The 19,861-nt window shown below is 43.9% G+C and overlaps 1 protein-coding gene across 3 annotated transcripts in view; it reads left to right on the plus strand.

Annotated features, from left to right (window-relative positions):
- Window positions 1-19,601, plus strand: part of SCUBE2 (signal peptide, CUB domain and EGF like domain containing 2) — a 76,778-nt gene extending 57,177 nt beyond the window's left edge. For all 3 annotated transcript variants that reach the window (XM_022563176.3, XM_089915185.1, XM_022563174.3), the window contains 4 exons: window positions 1,969-2,166; window positions 3,590-3,742; window positions 7,632-7,711; window positions 8,379-19,601. In XM_022563176.3, the coding sequence (XP_022418884.1) occupies window positions 1,969-2,166; window positions 3,590-3,742; window positions 7,632-7,711; window positions 8,379-8,531 (584 nt within the window). In that variant the 3' untranslated portion in view covers window positions 8,532-19,601. The remainder of the gene's footprint in view (window positions 1-1,968; window positions 2,167-3,589; window positions 3,743-7,631; window positions 7,712-8,378) is intronic.
- Window positions 19,602-19,861: the final 260 nt, after the last annotated feature.

Raw genomic sequence — 19,861 nt, forward strand, 5'->3', positions numbered from 1 at the left:
TGGCGAGTGGGGGCTACTCTTCGTTGCAGTGCGTGGGCTTCTCATTGCTGTGGCTTCTCTTGTTGCGGAGCACGGGCTCTAGAGCACGGGGGCTTCAGTAGATGCAGCGCATGGGCTCAGTAGTTGTGGCTTGTGGGCTCTAGAGCACAGGCTCAGTAGTTGTGGCACACGGGCTTAGTTGCTCCGCGGCATGTGGGATCTTCCTGGACCAGGGCTCGAACCCGCATCCCCTGCATTGGCAGGTGGATGCTTAACCACTGCGCCACCAGGGAAGCCCAGCGTTTTTTCATTGACAGTCTTGACTAGGGAGCTTAGTTTGTATTCTGTAGGAATGGGGAGGTAAATCATTCAAGGACTTGCTGTTTGGACTTGGTTTGTTTGCTTCTTTGTTTTTAACTATTGTGTAAAATTCTCTAGTAAAGGCCAGCTGATAACCTCAGCTGGTTCAGCAATGTAGGGGAGCAAGAGGCCTCCCCAAACTGGAAGAGTAGGGGATTGAAGGGGGCAGTGAATCACTTGAATTTATGACTGGAAGCTTATCTGGTTTTCTCTCTATCCCAACGAAGCCCTTTTAACAACATCCTCACAAGTAGCTGTCTAGTCTCTTTTTCGTTAAATTAAAAAAAATTTTTAACATCTTTATTGGAGTATAATTGCTTTACAATGGTGTGTTAGTTTCTGCTTTATAACAAAGTGAATCAGCTATACATATACATATATCCCCATATCTCCTCCCTCTTGCGCCTCCCTCCCACCCTTCCTATCCCCCCCCTCTAGGTGGTCACAAAGCACGGAGCTGACCTCCCTGTGTTATGAGGCTGCTTCCCACCAGCTATCTATTTTACATTTGGTAGTATATATAAGTCCATGCGACGCTCTCACTTCGTCCCAGTTTACCCTTCCCCCTCCCCGTGCCTTAACAAGAAGCTTACTGCCGCTCATAATATCCTAGTCTGTTGGTAGATTACACTTGGGAAGTTCACAGTGTAAGAAGATTCTTTTCCCCATCAAGATGAAATGTTTCCTTGCCTTCCCACCCCTGGTCCTTAGAGCTGCATGGCACAGTTCCTCAGGTAGCCGGTCAGGCTTGGAGACAGTTTTCTTGACTCCATGACTCTCTCCTCTCCCTCTTCTCTGCCAGGAACAAAAGGCTGTTTTTTTGTTTTTTTGTGTTTTTTTTCCTACTGGGAATAATAAATCCCAGTTACAACTAGAGAGGCCAAAGGTAATCCTTCAACATCTTCTCTTGAACAGGTTCACCTGACAGTTTTAAACATTAAGCTCCTTTAGGGCAAGAATATTTGTTGGATGAATGGAGATTCAGTAAGTGAAGTGTGGCTGAGGTGGTGTGTGTGTGTGTGTGTACGCACAAATGTGTATGCTCCTTGCCTTTGGTGCCAGAGGTGAGTATCCAGCATGACCTATACTGACTTGATAGCTGAATGGAATTCTCTTCCCCACTTAAAAATAAAACATGGTCTTGACCAGAGAGAAAAGTGAAAGAGTATGGCTGTCATGTCTTCATCAAAGATCTCTAGGAAAGGGTCAAATATCCTTTGCTGAGCAGTAAGCTCTATTCTCCCTATTTTGACAGACCTACAAGTTCTGTGCCATGCGTTCTCCTGGCACTTGGACTTTGTAAATAAAACAGTAAAAACTAAAGTTATCCTTTTGTTTCACAAACACCTGTCCCTGACCTTGAACGCCTTCAAGTTAATGAGAAAATGATGCCCTGGGAACCCAGAGGGGTGGGCTCTGTGTGGGAAGTTAATGTAGTTGGGCTCCCAGTGGGGGCTGTGGGCACTACAGGGCAGACTCATTCCTGTGATGATGTCATTTCCGGGGGCAATAGGGTTCTCCTCAGCCGAGCGGGGGGTGGCCATGACATCACTGTTATTATTATTTTTTGACCATGACATTTTGACAGCTGTGTTGTGCCTTTGTAACTCATGGCATTTCCTCTTCCAGACAGAAGATGTGGAGGGGAGCTAGGTGATTTCACTGGATACATCGAATCCCCAAACTACCCAGGCAATTACCCTGCCAACACAGAATGTACCTGGACCATCAACCCACCCCCCAAGCGCCGCATCTTGATTGTGGTCCCTGAGATCTTCCTGCCCATAGAGGATGACTGTGGAGACTACCTGGTGATGCGGAAAACTGGTGCGTCTCACCTATCTGCTCCTCTCCCCTTCTGAGGCCAGCTGGAAAGCCTGATGGCACGCTGCCTGGCTTTATTATTTAAAACATTTTTTATGGATGTATAGTTGACTTACAATATCATGTAAGTTTCGGGTGTACAGCACAGCGATTCAGTCATATATATGTGTGTGTGTGTGTGTATATATATATATGTATGTATGTATATACTTTTTCAGATTTTTTTCCCTTATAGGTTATTACATAATATTGAGTATAGTTTCCTGTGCTATACAGTAGGTCCTTGTTGGTTATGCCTGGCTTTAAATGGGAGAAGCAGGCCTAGAATGCCACCTCGTATTAGAACAGAGATGGGACGTGAGTTTGTAGAGTTTGCCAAGAAAACAAAATTTAGACAAAAACCACAGGTTGAGGCCTCCTGTTGAACCCTAGAGGAAGCGATCCTGAAGGTCAGTCTTCCCTCTGTGTTCACTGGGAACCCTCTTCCACAAGGACACAGAGTGTCAGTGAAGCTCATGCAGGGCTGGCTTCAGGACCCCAGACACTTGCCTCACCCTAGGAAGCAACTCACGGCTTAGGGACTGACCAAGACAAAGGGCGTGGTCCAGCCAGGAGGGACCCGCCTCCCATCCTGATGCATGACCCAGTGTCCATAAAAGGATACTGTCACCAACGCAGCTTAGAGGCAGTGTCATGAGGGGGCTCTGCCTGGATCTGAATCCCAGCTCCACCTCTTACTAGTTCTATGATCTTGGGAATATGTTCGGGAACTTTCTGTGCCCCAGAGTGCTCATCTGTTAAAATGGGGATAATAATAGTTGCTACCTCATAGGGTTATCATGAGGAATAAATGCATTTTTATTTGTAAAGCACTTAGAATAATAATGACACATACTACTTAAGTATTCGCCATTCTTATTAGTGGTTACAATGTCTGGAGTCAGGTGTGGGTTTGAATCCTGATTTTTCCACATACTGGCTGTGTGACCCTGGGCAAGTAATTAATTTCTCCGTAAGTGAGATAACCACTGCACCAACTTCCTCTGGTTTTGGGGGGTGGGGGCTCAGTGAGATAAAAGTCTATAACGTGCAGAGCACACTGCCTGGTCTAAGGAACCATGCGGTGAATGGCGGAGATTATTACCAGGTTGCAGCAGGTTGGCCGGGCAATGTGAGATCCCTGACCTCAGCTCCTGCAGTGAGTGCTGCAGCCTGGGCTGCTGCCATTTGCCAGCCATGGGCCTTGCAGTTAGCCTTTACTGGGGCCCACAGTCACGACTGTGGGCCTTATGAGGACTCAGCTGGTCCTGAAGAGCCCTTGTACATAACTTGTTTTGTGGTGTGAGTATTTGAAAAGATGAGTGTTCATTATCTGCAGGCTCAGTGATGAGTCTTGAACCCCATCCCCTCCAACCTCCCTTGGCAGCTTCGTCCAATTCTGTGACAACGTATGAAACCTGCCAGACCTACGAACGCCCCATCGCCTTCACCTCTAGATCCAAGAAGCTGTGGATTCAGTTTAAGTCCAATGAAGGGAACAGCGCCAGAGGGTTCCAGGTCCCATATGTGACATACGATGGTAAGCACTGTGAAGCTCAGGCTGCAGCACGCGTAAGAAGGTTCTCTGCTCTGAACAGAATCAACTCCTGGGCCAGCTGGTAGACTGCTGACAAGCACGCATGCTCAGAAAGGCAGGCAGGATATGGAGAAAGGACATCGCTGACTCACAGGTGCCAAGTTTTAAACAGGCATTTGGGGATACTGACTACAAGGATGAACAGATGTTTTAGAAAGTAAATGAACGCGAGCATAGTTTTGTGGGTCAGAACATGGGCGATGGCGTCAGCCAGCTTGGGTTTAATCTCTTCTGCAACTTTGTGGATGTTACTTACCATCTCTAGGCTTCATTTTCTCAGTGTGTAAATAAGGATAATCGTTAGACTTAATGTGAGAGTTCAACAGGATAATCCATAAAGGACTTGGTGCAGTGCGTGGCACATAGTAAATACTCAATAAATATTAACTTACTACAATTGCAGCTTTTTTAATATAGAATCCCAGGAAATGAGGAAAAAGACCTGAGTTCTGGTCTTGTCTCTGCCACTAACTTGCTGTGTAGCTTTGGGCAAGTTAGATGACTTCTCTGGTTTCATTTTCTTCTTGTTAAATGAAGGGGTGGCCTGTGTGAGCCCTGGGGCCCTACCAAGCTCTGAGACTTGGGTGACAAACATTGACTAGGAACACAAAATGAACTGGACCTTGTCCTGGAAGACCTCATAACCTAGCGGGGGAAGAGTTATCTGTTCATCGTGAACTTATTCATTCATCCATGCCACAAATATTTAATGAGCATCTAGTATGCCAGGTATTGGGTGAGGTGCTAGAGACAACACGGTTAGTGACAGAGATACAAAACAGAATATGGTGTCATACATGCTACAATGGGGCATGTACAAGGCTCTGTGTGAGACAGAAAAAGGGGCAGCCATTCATTTTGCATGGGTTTTTGGAAAGAATAGAGCAAAGTCTCAAGAGATTTGTGTCTTGAAAGAATATGTAAGTTTTCTTATAAATGGGAGGAAGAACATTCAGGAAAAGGGAATGACATAGGCCAAAGAATGGAGTACCTGGCATGTTGGGGACTAATGATTTTGCCAGTTGGTAGGGTGCGTGGGGCTCAGCAGTGAGAGATGAGATTAGAAGCAGGTGGGGTTAGGCTATGAAGAGTCTCGAGTGCCAAGCTCAAAAGGGTGGACCTAATCTTATAGGGAGCCACTGAAGGTTTTTAGGCAGACAGGTGTGAAAAGTAGGTGTTTTGGAAAGACGATATTCTATGGAGTTCCTAAAAACACCTCACATAGTTTATTTCTAACATGTGACAAACTCTAGAATCATCATCCTGGTGCCTGAAACCATGTCAAACACTAAGACAAGGGCCCTTAGTATCAGACTCCTAGGTGGACACACATGGCTCCCAGGTGGCTCTGCTGGGATTTAGAGCATCTTATCTCCCCAAAGGCAGCCAGCCAACAACCTCCCCCATCTAGGATCAGGAAGGAGCCAAAAAGCCACAGAGACTCCAGAACAAATGTCACCAAAGTTCACACATTTCAGTCAGGCTGTTCTCAACTCTGTGACACATGAAAACGTCTTGATTTTTTTCTTTAATTCAAACAAAGGGTTGTAGCTTGAACCAGGGGAAATGACATATAACCCTGGTTAGGCCCACAAGAGTGTGTCTGAAATGTATGGACACCAAGGGGAGAAGAGAGGGTGCAGGTGGGATGAACTGGGAGATTGGAATTGACATATATACACTAATATGTATAACATAGATAACTAATGAGAGCCTGCTGTATAGCACAGGGAGCTCCACTTCGCTGTACAGTAGAAACTAACACAACATTGTTAAACAACAATACCCCAGTTTTTAAAAAAAATTGTGTCTGTCACAGCAGAAAATAGTTGAAAACTATAAATAGTTTTGGCCGTGCAGAAGCCTTTTAGGTCTTCACCAGAGCCTATTTAATTTTTTCTTTCAACCTATATTTCAGACAGTTTTGATATCTGGTTCCAAGCCCAGAAGAATAGCAGTCACATTGAGAAGGGGCAGCTGAGGCTGCTACAGACTAGCCCACTGGCCTGGAGAGCAGGGAGCACCGTAGCTGCGGCTACCATGTGCTGAGCTTATGAGGACCAGGCATATGCCAAGTGCCCTTGACACGGCACATTCCTCACAGCCACCCATGCAGTGGACACGACTCTCCTGATTTTACAGATGAGGCCACTCTGGCTTAGAGATTTAAGTAACTGCCTGAGAGCACAGCAGGACAAAGTCGCAGGGGTCTTTGGGACTCCTGAGTTCTTACCTACAACACTGGAGTGCTTTTCTCATGACAGTTGGAGCAAGTGAGGAGACACAGTAGTTCTTTTTTTTAAATAAATTTATTTAGTTAGTTTTGGCTACACTGGGTCTTCGTTGCTGCATGCGGGCTTTTCTCTAGTTGCGGTGAGCTGGGGCTACTCTTCGTTGTGGTGAGCAGGCTTCTCATTGCGGTGGCTTCTCTTGTTGCGGAGCACGGGCTCTAGGCGCACGGGCTTCAGTAGCTGTGGCATGCGGGCTCAGTAGTTGTGGCTTGCGGGCTCTAGAGTGCTGGCTCAGCAGTTGTGGCACACAGGCTTAGTTGCTCCACAGCATGTGGGATCTTCCCGGACCAGGGCTTGAACTCATGTCTCCTGCATTGGCAGGCGGATTCTTAACCACTGTGCCCGACACTGGGAAGCACAACACTGTAGTTCTTAAAAGCAGAGGAAAGATTTTTTAAAAAGACGGTGGTTTGGAAGCATTTGGGATAGTGGCAAACAGCTCTCTAGAACAGTGACAGGCGTTCCTAATGGTGAACTCCTCATCAAAAGGAGCTAATTCTCTGAGGTAGAGACTCTGCAGTAGAGGAATTCAAGATTAAAAAAAAAGAAAACGTACCCTCATTCATATTTTATAGATTTTGTATTCACGAAAATGAAAGGATAAGAAGAAAGAGACCACATGAGTAGAGGACCAGCGATATTGTACATGTATTAAATTAGTAATTATGAGTATTATCCTATGAATTTCCATTTCCCATCACTTGAGCAGGAGACACTTTTTCTCCCACACAGTTCCAGTGATGTTCTTATGATTTGTTTGGATTTGTTGCACATAATATGCATACAAAGAGGCATTCTTCTCTGCCTGGAATTTAAAAAAGATTGTGTTTTGCATATGCTTGATTTGAATTATGACTGTAGGAAATAGGCTAGACTTTGAAATGCTACTGCTGCATCAAGGAAGATGAGGACTAAGAGTTGAGCAGCATGAAGGTCACTGGTGACCCCAACAAGCAGTTTTGGAGGAGTGCTGGGGGCCAGAGTTGACTGGAATGGGTGTGAGAGAGAAAGAAAGGAATCGAATTGGAGATAGTGAGTGCTGACAATTTTTTCAAGGAGTTTTGCTACAAAGGGGAGCGGAGACGTGGGATGGAAGCTGGAGGGAGAAATGAGGTCTAGAGAGGGTTTTTTTAAAAAACATTGGAGACACAACAGCATGTTTGCATGCTGGTGTGAAAGACCAGCAGAGAGAAAATTTCATCACGTAGGAAAGGAAGGGCAGAATTAGTGGAACAACGTCCTTGATTTGGTGAGAGGACATGAAGCTGGTAAGCAAAGTGGAGGGATGGGTCTTGGCTGGATATACAGAGGTTCATCTGAGGGAGGAACAGGAGAGATGGATGCAGATGCCGGTGGGTGAGAGGAGGTAGCGGGTGAGTCTGTGAAAGTCCTCTCTGATTGCCTTCTTAGTATCAGAGAGGTCATTGTTCTGATGGCAGCTACAGAAGGGGCATTTCTCAGAACCTTATTTGAAAAATGAAGGAGTCAGCCCGGAAAGAACTAAAGCATACAAATGCAAAATATGTCCTTTATTCAAACAGAGGACTACCAGGAACTCATTGAAGACATAGTTCGAGATGGCAGGCTCTACGCATCAGAGAACCATCAGGAAATACTGAAGGTGAGTATGCACCCGAGGTGGCCACGGCAGTCACCCACAGGGCTCGCCAGGCGTCACCGAGGAAGGGTTTCCTCTTGCTACCTTTCAGACACTGAGCCTGCTCTGGGCTGAGGTCAGTTTTGTATCTTCACCAGACTTAGTTTTTTTAAAAAAAAACTCAAGGGGCCATTTTTAGTGTTGTCAAATAAAGTAGTATTTTTTAGTTTGGAAATGTGTGGAGGAGCAGAGGGAAACTTGTTTATCAGAAATCCAAGCCAGCGGCAACTCATATTTCCATGTTCATTCTCCAAATAGTTGAAGATTCTTGGCTCCTTGCTCATCCTTCCAGCCTGAAGTCCACCAAATTTTAGATACTTATAAGTATAAATAAACACTTGCCATATCACTAACGCTATAAATATTCCCCAAATTCCAAAGTTATCACGTGGTTTAGAAAAACAATTTTTTACACATTAAATTTTTAAAATAAAAGTAATATGTGCTCTTTATAGATACTTAGGAAACAAAAATTGGGACTAAAAAAGATAAAAATCAGAGGAGACAATTTTCACAAAGCGTTTTTCAGCTGATCAACCTACCGCCTAACAGTGGGACATTATAGTTCCATTGGCAAAATGTCATAATGTTAAAATATTTTGGCCCAGTAACAAAATTCTGTTCTTTTCAGGATAAGAAACTGATCAAGGCTCTGTTTGACGTTCTGGCCCACCCCCAGAACTATTTCAAGTACACAGCCCAGGAGTCCCGGGAAATGTTTCCAAGATCCTTCATCCGATTGCTCCGTTCCAAAGTGTCCAGGTTTCTGAGACCTTACAAATGAGCCTGCCCACGTGCCACTCAGCACAGCATTGGGCTGTGGGCTGGTGGAACACAGCGATCTGCTTCTGCAGCCAGCATAGCCGGATAACGCTGCCTCTAGTAGCAGTGCCTGGTTAGAGTTCAATTTTTATAGATAATACAGATATTTTGGTAAATTGAACTTGGTTTTTCTTTCCCAGCATTGTGGATGTGGACTGAGAATGGCTTTGAGTCTTACTCGCTTCTCATTGCTGTGGGCACATGTCTTGGATATGTCAAGGGCTGGCTGAGCGGGACTTCAGTCAGCTCAGGTGAGATGCATGTGTCCTTCTTGGTCCTCACTCCTCCTTGAGGGGGCTGCCTTGTCTGAGACTTCAGCTTCTTCCAGCATAGTCCTCCCTAAGGGAGCCCTCTGCATTCAGGTGTCGGCTCCGACCAGGCAGAGCAGGAAAGGGGGGAGGGAGGGAGGGAGAGTCCTCCAGGCATCATCTACCCACCCGGGACCTGGGAGGACTCGGTGACTCCACAGCCTTCTCCAGCCTGTGTGACCTAAGTTTGATCCCAGAAGCTTGAGTCCTAAGCAGTGATCACTAGAAATTACTTACAGCAGAAGAATTAGAAATAAAAAGATAGAAACTAAGCACTTCCACAGACATCGTAATGTAGACCTATCAATGGCCTTCCCTGTTGCCAGTTTCCACCTCAGAGCAAATGCACAGTGCTTGTCTTACCCCTTCAGCTGTGCCCTCAGGGCACCACTCTTCTGGGTGCTGCAGTAGAGCCTGGAGAGTTCAGATAGGATGTGATCTCCTCGATGGATGAGAATCCATCCATCATGAAAAGGAGATTTCACACACCCCGAGTCAATACCGCCAAGGGTTCTCCTTCCTCCGTGGGCTTCCCAGCACAGGGCGTGCGAGGTCCAGGTGCGACGTGGTACAGACCAGCCTGTCATGTTTGCCTTCCTTCCCCTCGCCAAGCTCAGAGCCTGACTGGGGTCCAGGGGCACGGGCTGCACGGCTCAGGGTGGTCTCAGGCCCTTAATGGTCACCCACTGCCGGAAGCACACAAATCCCGGCCTCTCAGTACCGCAGAATCATCTCACTTTCTCTCGGCACCGTGGGACCTCACAGTCACTTTCTCCCACAGGAATTTGATTTTTCAATATTATTGAATTTTTAAAAATTGAAATCCATAGGCAAAAATCTCATTACAGTGAATAAAAAAGACTTCTATCAAGCAAGCTGCCATTTCCCTAATGAATGGGCTGACTACACACAACCATAGTGTTTTATTTCAGTAACAAACTAACTCTGCACACAATCAATTCTCTACACCAAAGTACCAAAAGAAAAAAAGATTAACAAACATTTTTGAAGAAAACAAAGATTATTTCATTTATTGTTGAATTCTCTTTTCACCTCAGTGTTTTGTTTTTTAACCTATTAATAACATTGAGTTTTTAAAAGTCCAATCAAACTTCAAAAAATTTATTTGGATGGTCCTAAATACCCATTTCTAAGTCTCTCTTCAAAAATTTGAGCATCTTCATTTTAAAAAATAATCATTAATACAAGTACTTGGAATTGGTGATGCCAGAACTTGGCTTACATTTCTGAGTCTGACCCTAAGTTGAAAATTCAAATGTAATACAATGTGAGTTAATGACCTGACTGATGGCAGCAGAACTGTGCCACCCCGTCCAAGCATGTTAGTAACTTTGTCCTTAGGACTGTCTGATTCTGTATTGCTGGTTTCACAAGAAGGCTAGGGATGGCAGTACACTAGGGGTTGGAAGGAGGGTGCATAAACCTGGTCTCTGTGAAGCATCGTTCAGGAGCTGGGCCATGCATGAGCCACTGAGGCCCTCCTGAAGCTTCCTCTCTATACCCATCAACCACTCTGAGAGACTTTGTGGTCCTGTTGGAAGACTGGATGGCAGGGGCTACTGTTGCTACCTGTTAAATCAGTAAATAGTTATCAAACATCTGCTCTTTGCCAGGCACTGTTCTAGGTCCTAGGGATGCACAGTGACAGGACAGACAAGGTCTTGTCATTTTAGAGTTTACATTTTAGAGGGAGGAGACAATGAACAAATCAACACGGAAAGTATCAACTAGTAGTAAGTGCTATGTTGAAAATTAAAATAGGTTAATATAACAGATGATGGTGCGGCTTCTTTAGGTTTGGGAATTGCGGAGGTTTCTCTAGGTAAACGGTATTTCAACTGAAAAATAAATGGCAAGAAGGAACCAGCCTTGGACAAATCAGGGGGAAGAACATTCCAGATAGAGGAAAGCCTGATAGCAAAGGCTATCAGGCAGCAACAAGCATGTGTGTGGATCATAGACTAGTGAGAAGGCAAGTGGTATGAGATGAGGCCAGGGAACTGGACAGGGGCCAGAGCACACTGGGCTTTGGAACTCAGAATGAGGGTTGTGGGTTTAATTCTAAATATGTCGTGCAGCTTTTGGAGGGGGTTTAAACAGAAAAGTGAGGTGATCTGATTTCTGTTTTTAAAAGATAGCTCTGGTTACTGTATGAAGAATAGGTTTTAGAAAGCAGGCACGGAGGCAGAGCACAGTTAACAAACTACTGCCACCAACCAAGCAGCCGTCCAGTGAGAGATGAGGTTGTCTGGGTAAGGCGGGACTAGTGGAGAGGAGAGAACAGAAGGATTCTGGACATGTTTTGGGAGAGAGTCACCAGAACTTGCTGGTGATTGGGTGGAAGGGGAAAGGAAGGACAGTAACTGAAGGTGACCCCTAGTTGTCTGAATAACTGGTAGATGGAGAAGACTGCAGGAGGAGCAGGTTTGGGACATGTGACAATCTAAAAACCTGTCTACAAATTCTTTGATGCTCCTTCCATGCAAAGTTGGGGGCCTTTTGCCCCTCCCCTTGAACCTGGGATCTGTGACTGATTAACCAATCTCATATGGCAGAAGTAACATTTTACTAGTTCCTGGGCCCAGGACTTAAGATACTGGCAATTTCCACTTCGTCTCCTTGGGAAACTCACTGGGACTTCAGTCACCGTGCCTTGAGGAAGCCATAGCAGCTCGTGAAGAGAAACCAAGGCCTCCCCACCTCCCCACCTCCCCACAGCCCAGCTGACTCCCAGGTGACAGCTAGCAAAACTTGCCAGCTAACCTTAGAAATGGATTCTCCAGCTGATGCTTCACTGAGCAGTCCCCGTTGAGCCGTACCAAAATGACAGACTTGTGAGCAAAATCAATGATTATTGTTGTTTTAGTCATTAGGCTTTGGGTGCTTTCTTATGCAGTAATAAGACACTGGAAAAGAAGAGAAGATCAAGAGTTTAATTTTGGCCATTCTAAGTATGACATGACTATTAGTATCCAAATAAAGAGTTCAAATAGGCAACTGGTTCTATGAAGTCCCAGGAGCGCTCAGGGCTGGAATATTCATTTTAATGTCACAGAATAAAGAATGAGATGGGTTGAGGTCACCTGGGAAAAGTATGTAGATAAAAGAAGACCAGTCAACTCTGAATTCTGGGGGAGCTGTTGATGAAGTAAACAGGAAGAGGTCAGAGCTGAGCTTTGCCTTCCTTCCACGAGAACAAGTTTTGTGGTAGAACTCTGAGTGGGAGAGGAATCTGTACATGTCCTTCCCTCCAGCTGTGGATATTGTTCTTGAGCCATTTACTGAAGTGCTGCTTTTATGGCTTTAGCCACGTTTCCCTTGAGCTTCCAATGCTAATAAAAGAGTGCTTGCCTTTTCACACTAACGGATCATTATCTTCACTTTGGAAGATTGCTTCCTCTGAATCATTCTCTGAGCCGTTGAGTGTGTCATCTGTAGGCACTCACTGGATTTAGGTTTGCAGGTGATTTTATAATTGTCATGTGGAAACTTGGGAAAGGCAGCAGCTGCACCGCACAGAGCAAGGAATTGTGGATCTTTGCAGGAAGATGCACCAGGGCTGCTGCATGCTGCCCACCACTGCAGACCACTGCAGCCAGTGGGCCTGTGCACCGGGAAACCCTGGGCTCCCTCCTGCACACCTCGATCTCCTCCTTAACTCAGAAGACATGCCTCTTACTGGGGCTGTCAGTATCTCTGCTTCTTTTCACGCGGGAGGATGGATCCCAGGAGCCTTACCCAAGTCTACATTACTCTTAGTCAGTATTTGGGAGGCACGTGGATTAGGTGAGGCTGGAGTAAAGCAGTTCCTCACCAAGTTGAGGGAGGCTTGTTACCTGTGGCCTTCTTGCTAGGCAAGCCATCAGCTGCCTGCAAATCCAGGTCCTGGGTGTTGCCACTAGGAGCCCATCCACAGGAAATTAGAAGCCTTGGAGAGGCTTCCTCCCTGTGTCATCTACTCCAGGGGCTTGTGAACCCAGCTCAGGGGTGTCCTGGATATTTGTGGTAACATGCTTCCTTCTCCGTTCAGGCAGTCCTGATCCGCCTACAGGAGACCAACATCTGGGGCTTGATGGCCCAGCAAGGCTGCTCCTGTGATTGACAGCTATAAAGACATACCTACTCAGCAGGGATCACTTTCCAGAGAACACAGGATTGAAATAGATTTAGAAAGTGAAACCACTCATTCACAGGCAGGTTGCTCTAGCTGAATAAAAGGGATACAAATTAAACCCACCTACTATAAACAATGATCATAACTCAGCATTGCTTGGTTTTCAGAGTATCTTATTAGGGGAATGGACTACAGACCTTAGTTACTAATAATTCTTTGTTAACGTGTTTGTTCATTCATTCATTTATACAACATGTTTACTGGGGGCTTACAAAGTGCTAGGTATTGAGGAACCGGTGATCCTGTAATGAGCAAAATGCTCTTGTGGAGTTTAGATTCTAGTGGAGGGAGACAGAAAATAAACGAACATATAGTAAAGTCAAGTGTGATAACTGCTATAAAGAAAGTTAAAAAGGGTGAAAAGATAAGAGTATGAGGAGGTGGTGGGAGGGAGCGGCTACTCTAGATAGGGTGAGCTCATCACTGGAATCATGAATCCAGCCCCCTCCCAGGGCACTGGCTCCTTAAACCAAGCCTGGCAGCACTGGCCCTGGCAAGTTCCTCTGCCCACCCAGCAGGAACTTGACAGTTTGGCTCAGGCCAGGCTGACGAAAGCTCCAGCTTGTGAACAAGCCATTTTGCAATTCCTAGAACAGATGCCACCTAGTGGTTGTAAATGGAATCCACCTGTGTTTCAGTCATCCCACTGCCTTGGAGCTTAAGTAACCTTGGAGCTTAAATGCTCATAATTCAAGACAAAATTTTACCCATGGGATGTTGGGGACTAGGGCTGTGGTTTGACAACTGATTGCATGTTGTTTCAAACAGCCCTCGGAATGTATCTGTTTAGGTCTTTTCCTTCCCTCTGCCTGGCCTAATGACTAATGACCAGGTGAGAAGTCATTGCTCTTCAGGTCCTTTCAAACTATCAACAATTCTCTGAATCACATCCATGTCCAAAGACACACACACACCCCACATTCATTTATTCATTGTTATGGTCTCGGCACCATGCTAGGCTGGATACATATTCCTGAGACAGGAGGAAAAAGGACTTGAAAGAATGAGGGGGGGCAGGGGGGGCTTCCCTGGTGGTGCAGTGGTTAAGAATCCGCCTGCCAATGCAGGGGACACAGGTTCGAGCCCTGGTCCAGGAAGATCCCACATGCCGCGGAGCAACTAAGCCTGTGCGCCACAACTACTGAGGCTGCGCTCTAGAGCCCGCAAGCCACAACTACTGAAGCCTAAGCACCTAGAGCCCGTGCTCCACAACAAGAGAAGCCACCGCAATGAGAAGCCCATTCACCGCAACAAAAGAGTAGACCCCGCTTGCGGCAACTATAGAAAGCCCACACACAGCAACGAAGACCCAAGACAGCCGAAAATAAATTAAAAAAAAAAGAATGGGGGGGAACAATCAGTCCCAAATTGTAATCTTGCAAAATCTTGTAATCAGCGCAAAAAGCAGAAATACAAACCTACCTCAAATCTGAGCTTTGGTGCTATCTTTGCCTTATTATACATACTTTGTGGTTGAAAAAAAATTAATAGTTTCTGAGCAGAAAATGGAACCAATGCCCGAGGGAGGATAGACCCAGAAATGTGTGACTGACACAGTCATGGTCAGCAAAAGAGTGTGGTGGTAAAGAGTGTGAGCTTGTGGTGAACCCTGGCCGGGCCTGCTGGGCTCAGCCCTCTGCAGCCTTGTGTGTAACTCACTGTGCATGACCACAAACTGGTCATCGTTACACAGTGCCAGTGCAGCTGCAGTAAATGATGCCTGTCCATTGCATAAAACTGTGGACAATACAGCCAGATGGTAATGGTGGCAAAGGAAAAATATGTGCTCAGAATCTCAATGTTAGGTCCAGGTGACTTGGCTTGAGGAAGGCAGCTTTTAGCAGCCACATCAGGCACCAAAGCTGAAGTTTTGAGTGACGTGGGTACAACTATAAGAGGCTTGGTAAACCCTCCCTCGGGGTTTTCAACGAGGAACTAAGGGGACTCAAGCAGCATGACTCACCCAATATTCCCCCTCTCAGTATTCCTAATGTACTTTTCTGAGAATGCATTCTTTCTGTTTATCTTAGTGAAAGATTTCTCAAAGATTTATGTTTCATAATGTTCATTTTCTCCAAGACTCCTATTATGTCCTCTGCAGTACCTGGATTTGTATCCCAGCTCTGCCACTTAATAGCTGTGTGACCTTGCACAAGTTACTTGACCTCTCTGTGCCTCAGTTTCCTCATATAGTAAATAAAGAAAAAGATAGTACTTACTGGATAGGGTTGTTGTGAGAATAAATGAGTTCACACATGGAAAACCCTTAGAAAACTACCGGGAATGTAGTATGGGCTCAATAAATGTTAATTATCATCATCATTATCATCTTCCACCACTTCAGACTAGAGAAGTTAAATCCAAGATACATTTAAAAAATGGGTTCGTACTCTGCTAGTTTCTCCCATTTCACTGAAATAGAGAATCCTTTAGTTTCAGGCTTTCTAGTAGGATGTGTTTGTTCTAGAACCAGAAGAATTGGAGCTTGAAGTAGGAATGAAAGGCCATAATGCCTGACTTGGGTTCTTCCACAGGACCTTCTGAAAACCCCTATTCTCCTGAGCTGGAAAGGAGAAATGTGTTCTTCCAATCTCCTAAGACTATCTCTCTCAGATCAGAAACAGCACCCATATACAGAGACATGTCAATCCATCATCTTTCCTTATTTTCAGTCCTCAGCCTCTGATGTATGAAGATGGCAGTACATCTCCTTGCTGAGCTCAGAATCACACATTCTTCAGAGCTGCTCATCTCAGGTTTGATGTTTCCAGCATGACGAAGTCCAACCTTTGACCCCAGAGAAGCAGTGCCCAGGGCTGTAGGCAAGTAAGACCGATGAACACACTCACTTTGTCAGGGTGTGAATTCAGGTTCCAAAAATGAGTAATTTGCATGAGGCTTGTGGTCGGTGGGACAAAGTCCCTGATGAGACAGGAGGACATAGGCCTGGCCAAGGTGGGTCTGACCATCATGTGCCTCAGAGAGCACAGAACTCAAAGCAAAATGTGCTAGTGGAGTGTAGACAGTCTGAAAAGAGAGAATTTCATCCTTTTTTTTTTAACTTAAGACAGAATTTTATTCTGTTATGGTTTTCCTTAGTTTGAAGCGACCTTTATGGTATGTGAAATACCTGCTTGAGAGTCTATCCTGTGTTTACTTTTTTTTTTTTTGACATTCCTCATGGATCGCTTATATCACTGACATTTATTTTTTCATATATTTCAACATTTTTATATTCAATAGAAGATGTATGTTTTTTCACAAGTATTCCACATCGATCCTGCCATGCTATTGCACTTTCATGGAGTTTGAAACTGAATGTATTCAGGGACTTCCCTGGCGGTCCAGTGGTTAAGACTCCATGCTTCCACTGCAGGAGGCATGGGTTTGATCCCTGGTCAGGGAACTAAGATCCAGCATGCTGCACAACCAAAAAAAAAAAAAAAAAAAAAATTGAATGTGTCCATGGGACTCATTTTGGGCAATGAAATGTGTGTCACTCTTGGTCACCCAGGTGAGACTTGGGTCCCTTCTAGATTGACATTTTGAGAAAACAGCATGTGCTTCACCACACTCTCTTTTCCACATTGAGGATGGAGTAGAGTGGTGCCTCCTGCCCACCTTCAAACAACATGTGGCAGAACCAAAAAGCAAGTCTTCATTGCGTCACTGCAGCGTAACTGATAAACTTGAAAATTCTTTTCTTTTCTTCTTTTTTTTCAGTTATACATATACATGTATCTATTCTTTTCAGATTCTTTTCCCATTTAGGTTATTACAGAGTATTGAGCAGAGTTCCCTGTGCTATACTGTAGGTCCTTATTGGTTATCTATTTTAAATATAGTAATGTATACATGCCAATCCCAAACTTCCAATCCCAGTTATTTTTTTATTTCTCTAAAATTTATTCAGAGTTATTCACCTCACTGTTAATAAGATGTACAGTTAATGCTCTGTGCCAGTATTATTAGGCCTGCTCATTGCCGGCAATGGACTTTGACAAAACCCATTTCCTGACACCCCAAAATTAAATTACTCTTTTCAAAACATACCAAATTCGCAATACTTGCAAAAGTATTACATGCATTTAAACTCTAAAGTAGTTCTGTGTAGAGAATATCACTATAGTTTTGAGTGTATACGTGTGTGGGTGCTGGTAATTTTGTATTTTCTTTGGGAGTGGAAAAGGAAAACAATTCAAGCTGAAAAAACTATTCTTAAATATTCATTTTTATAAGTTTTATTAAAGAATTTTGTTACACCATTGGGAAAAGAACTCCCAGTGCTTTTTTAAAGAATATGAATGGGAGAGAAAAAAAAAAAAGCCAGTAATTGTACAGTAAAGAAATCAAGCAATACCTTGATGAGATGATCAAAATTAGCATCTTCAATAAAAGACAGATGGACAACATGTGGCTCCAGATATGATACCCTGAGAGGAACATAACATCACCTACACAGTACTCAGACCAAGAATGAATAACCTCAATCCCAATACAAGAAAACTGGATAAACACAAAATGAGAAATACTCCATTTTTTAAAAGGGAAGAGAAATAACTTTCACACCAACGAAATTAAAAACTTTTGTGTTTCAAAGGACACCATCAAGAAAGTGAAAAGGCAGCCCATAGAATGGGGAAAAAATTTGCAAATCATATATCTGATGAGAGACTTATAGCTAGAATATATTAAAACTCTTACAACCCAATAATAGATAACTCAGTTTAGAAGTGAGAAAATGATCTGAATAGATATTTTTCTAAAGAAGATAAATAAATGGCCAATAAGCACATGAAAAAGATGCTCAACGTCTTTAGTCATCAGGGAAATGCAAATCAAAACCACAATGAGACATCATTTTACACCCACCCATTATAGGATGGCTATAATCAAAGAGACAAGTGTAGGTGACGATGCGGAGACGTTGGAAGCCTCATACATTGCTGGTAGGGATGTAAAATGGTGCAGCCACTCTGGAAAACACTTTGTTAGTTCTTCAACAGTTTAAACATAGAATTACCACGTAACCCAGCAATTCCACTCCAAGAGAAATGAAAACGTATGTCCATACAAAAACATGTACACAAAAGTGCACAGCAGCATTAGTCATGATAGCCAAAAGGTGGAAACAACTTAAATGTCCATAATTTGTTGAAGGGATAAACGAAATGTGAGAAATCCATAAAATGGAGTAATATTTGACATAAAAAACAATGAGGGCTTCCCTGGTGGCACAGATGGTTGAGAGTCCGCCTGCCGATGCAGGGGACACGGGTTCGTGCCCCGGTCCGGGAAGATCCCACATGCCGCGGAGCGGCTGGGCCCGTGAGCCATGGCCGCTGAGCCTGCGCGTCCGGAGCCTGTGCTCCGCAACGGGAGAGGCCACAACAGTGAGAGGCCCGCGTACCGCAAAAAAAAAAAAAAAAAAAAAAAAACAATGAAATACTGATGCATGCTATAACATAGATAAACCTTGAAAACCTGCTAAGTGAAAGCAGCCAGTCACAAAAGAAAATATATTGTACAATTCTAGTTATATGAAATGTAACAAATCCATAGAGACGGAACCTGTAGATGACAGGTTGCCTAGAGCTGGAGAGTTTAGGAGGAAATGGGGAATGACTGCCCAAAAGAAATGGGTACATAGTTTCTTTTGGGATGATCAATATGTTCTAAAATTGATTGTAGTGATGGTTGCCCAGCTCTGTGAATATATTAAAAAACATTGAATTCTACACTTTAAGTGGTAAATTGTATGGTATATGAATTATGTCTCAGTGAAACAGTTATTTAAAAATTAGAAATGGAAAAGAAGTTACAACAGACACCACAGAAATACAAAGCATCCTAAGAGACTACTGCAAGCAACTCTATGCCAATAAAATGGACAACCTGGAAGAAATGGACAAATTCTTAGAAAGTTAAAACCTTCCAAGACTGAACCAGGAAGAAATACAAAATATGAACAGACCAATCACAAGTAACGAAGTTGAAACTGTGATTAAAGATCTTCCAACAAACAAAAGCCCAGGACCAGATGGCTTCACAGGTGAATTCTATCAAACATTTAGAGACGAGCTAACACCCATTGTTCTCAAACTCTTCCAAAAAATTTCAGAGGAAGGAACACTCCCAAACTCATTCTATGAGGCCATCATCACCCTGATACCAAAACCAGAAAAGATACTACAAAAAAAGAAAATTACAGACCAATATCACTGATGAATATAGATGCAAAAATCCTCAACAGAATACTAGCAAACGGCATCCAGCAACACATTAAAAGGATCATACACCATGATCAAGTGGGATTTATCCCAGGGATGCAAGGATTCTTCAATATATGCCAATCAATCAATGTGATAAACCATATTAACAAATTGAAGAATAAAAACCATATGATCATCTCAATAGATGCAGAAAAATCTTTTGACAAAATTCAACACCCATTTATGATAAAAACCCTCCAGAAAGTAGGCATAGAGGGAACCTACCTCAACATAATAAAGGCCATATATGACAAACCCACAGCAAACATCATTCTCAGTGGTGAAAAACTGAAAGCATTTCCTCTAAGATCAGGAGCAAGACAAGGATGTCCACTCTTGCCACTATTATTTGACATAGTTTTGGAAGTCCTAGCTACGGCAATCAGAGAAGAAAAAGAAATAAAAGGAATACAAATTGGAAAAGAAGAAGTAAAACTGTCACTGTTTGCAGATGACATGATACTATACATAGAGAATCCTAAATGTGCCACCAGAAAACTACTAGAGCTAATCAATG

Source organism: Delphinapterus leucas, chromosome 7 (assembly GCF_059928025.1).
Source record: "Delphinapterus leucas isolate spDelLeu-1000000601 "Yukka" chromosome 7, BTC_Dleu_Yukka2, whole genome shotgun sequence".
In the NCBI taxonomy this organism is placed as follows: Eukaryota; Metazoa; Chordata; class Mammalia; order Artiodactyla; family Monodontidae; genus Delphinapterus; species Delphinapterus leucas.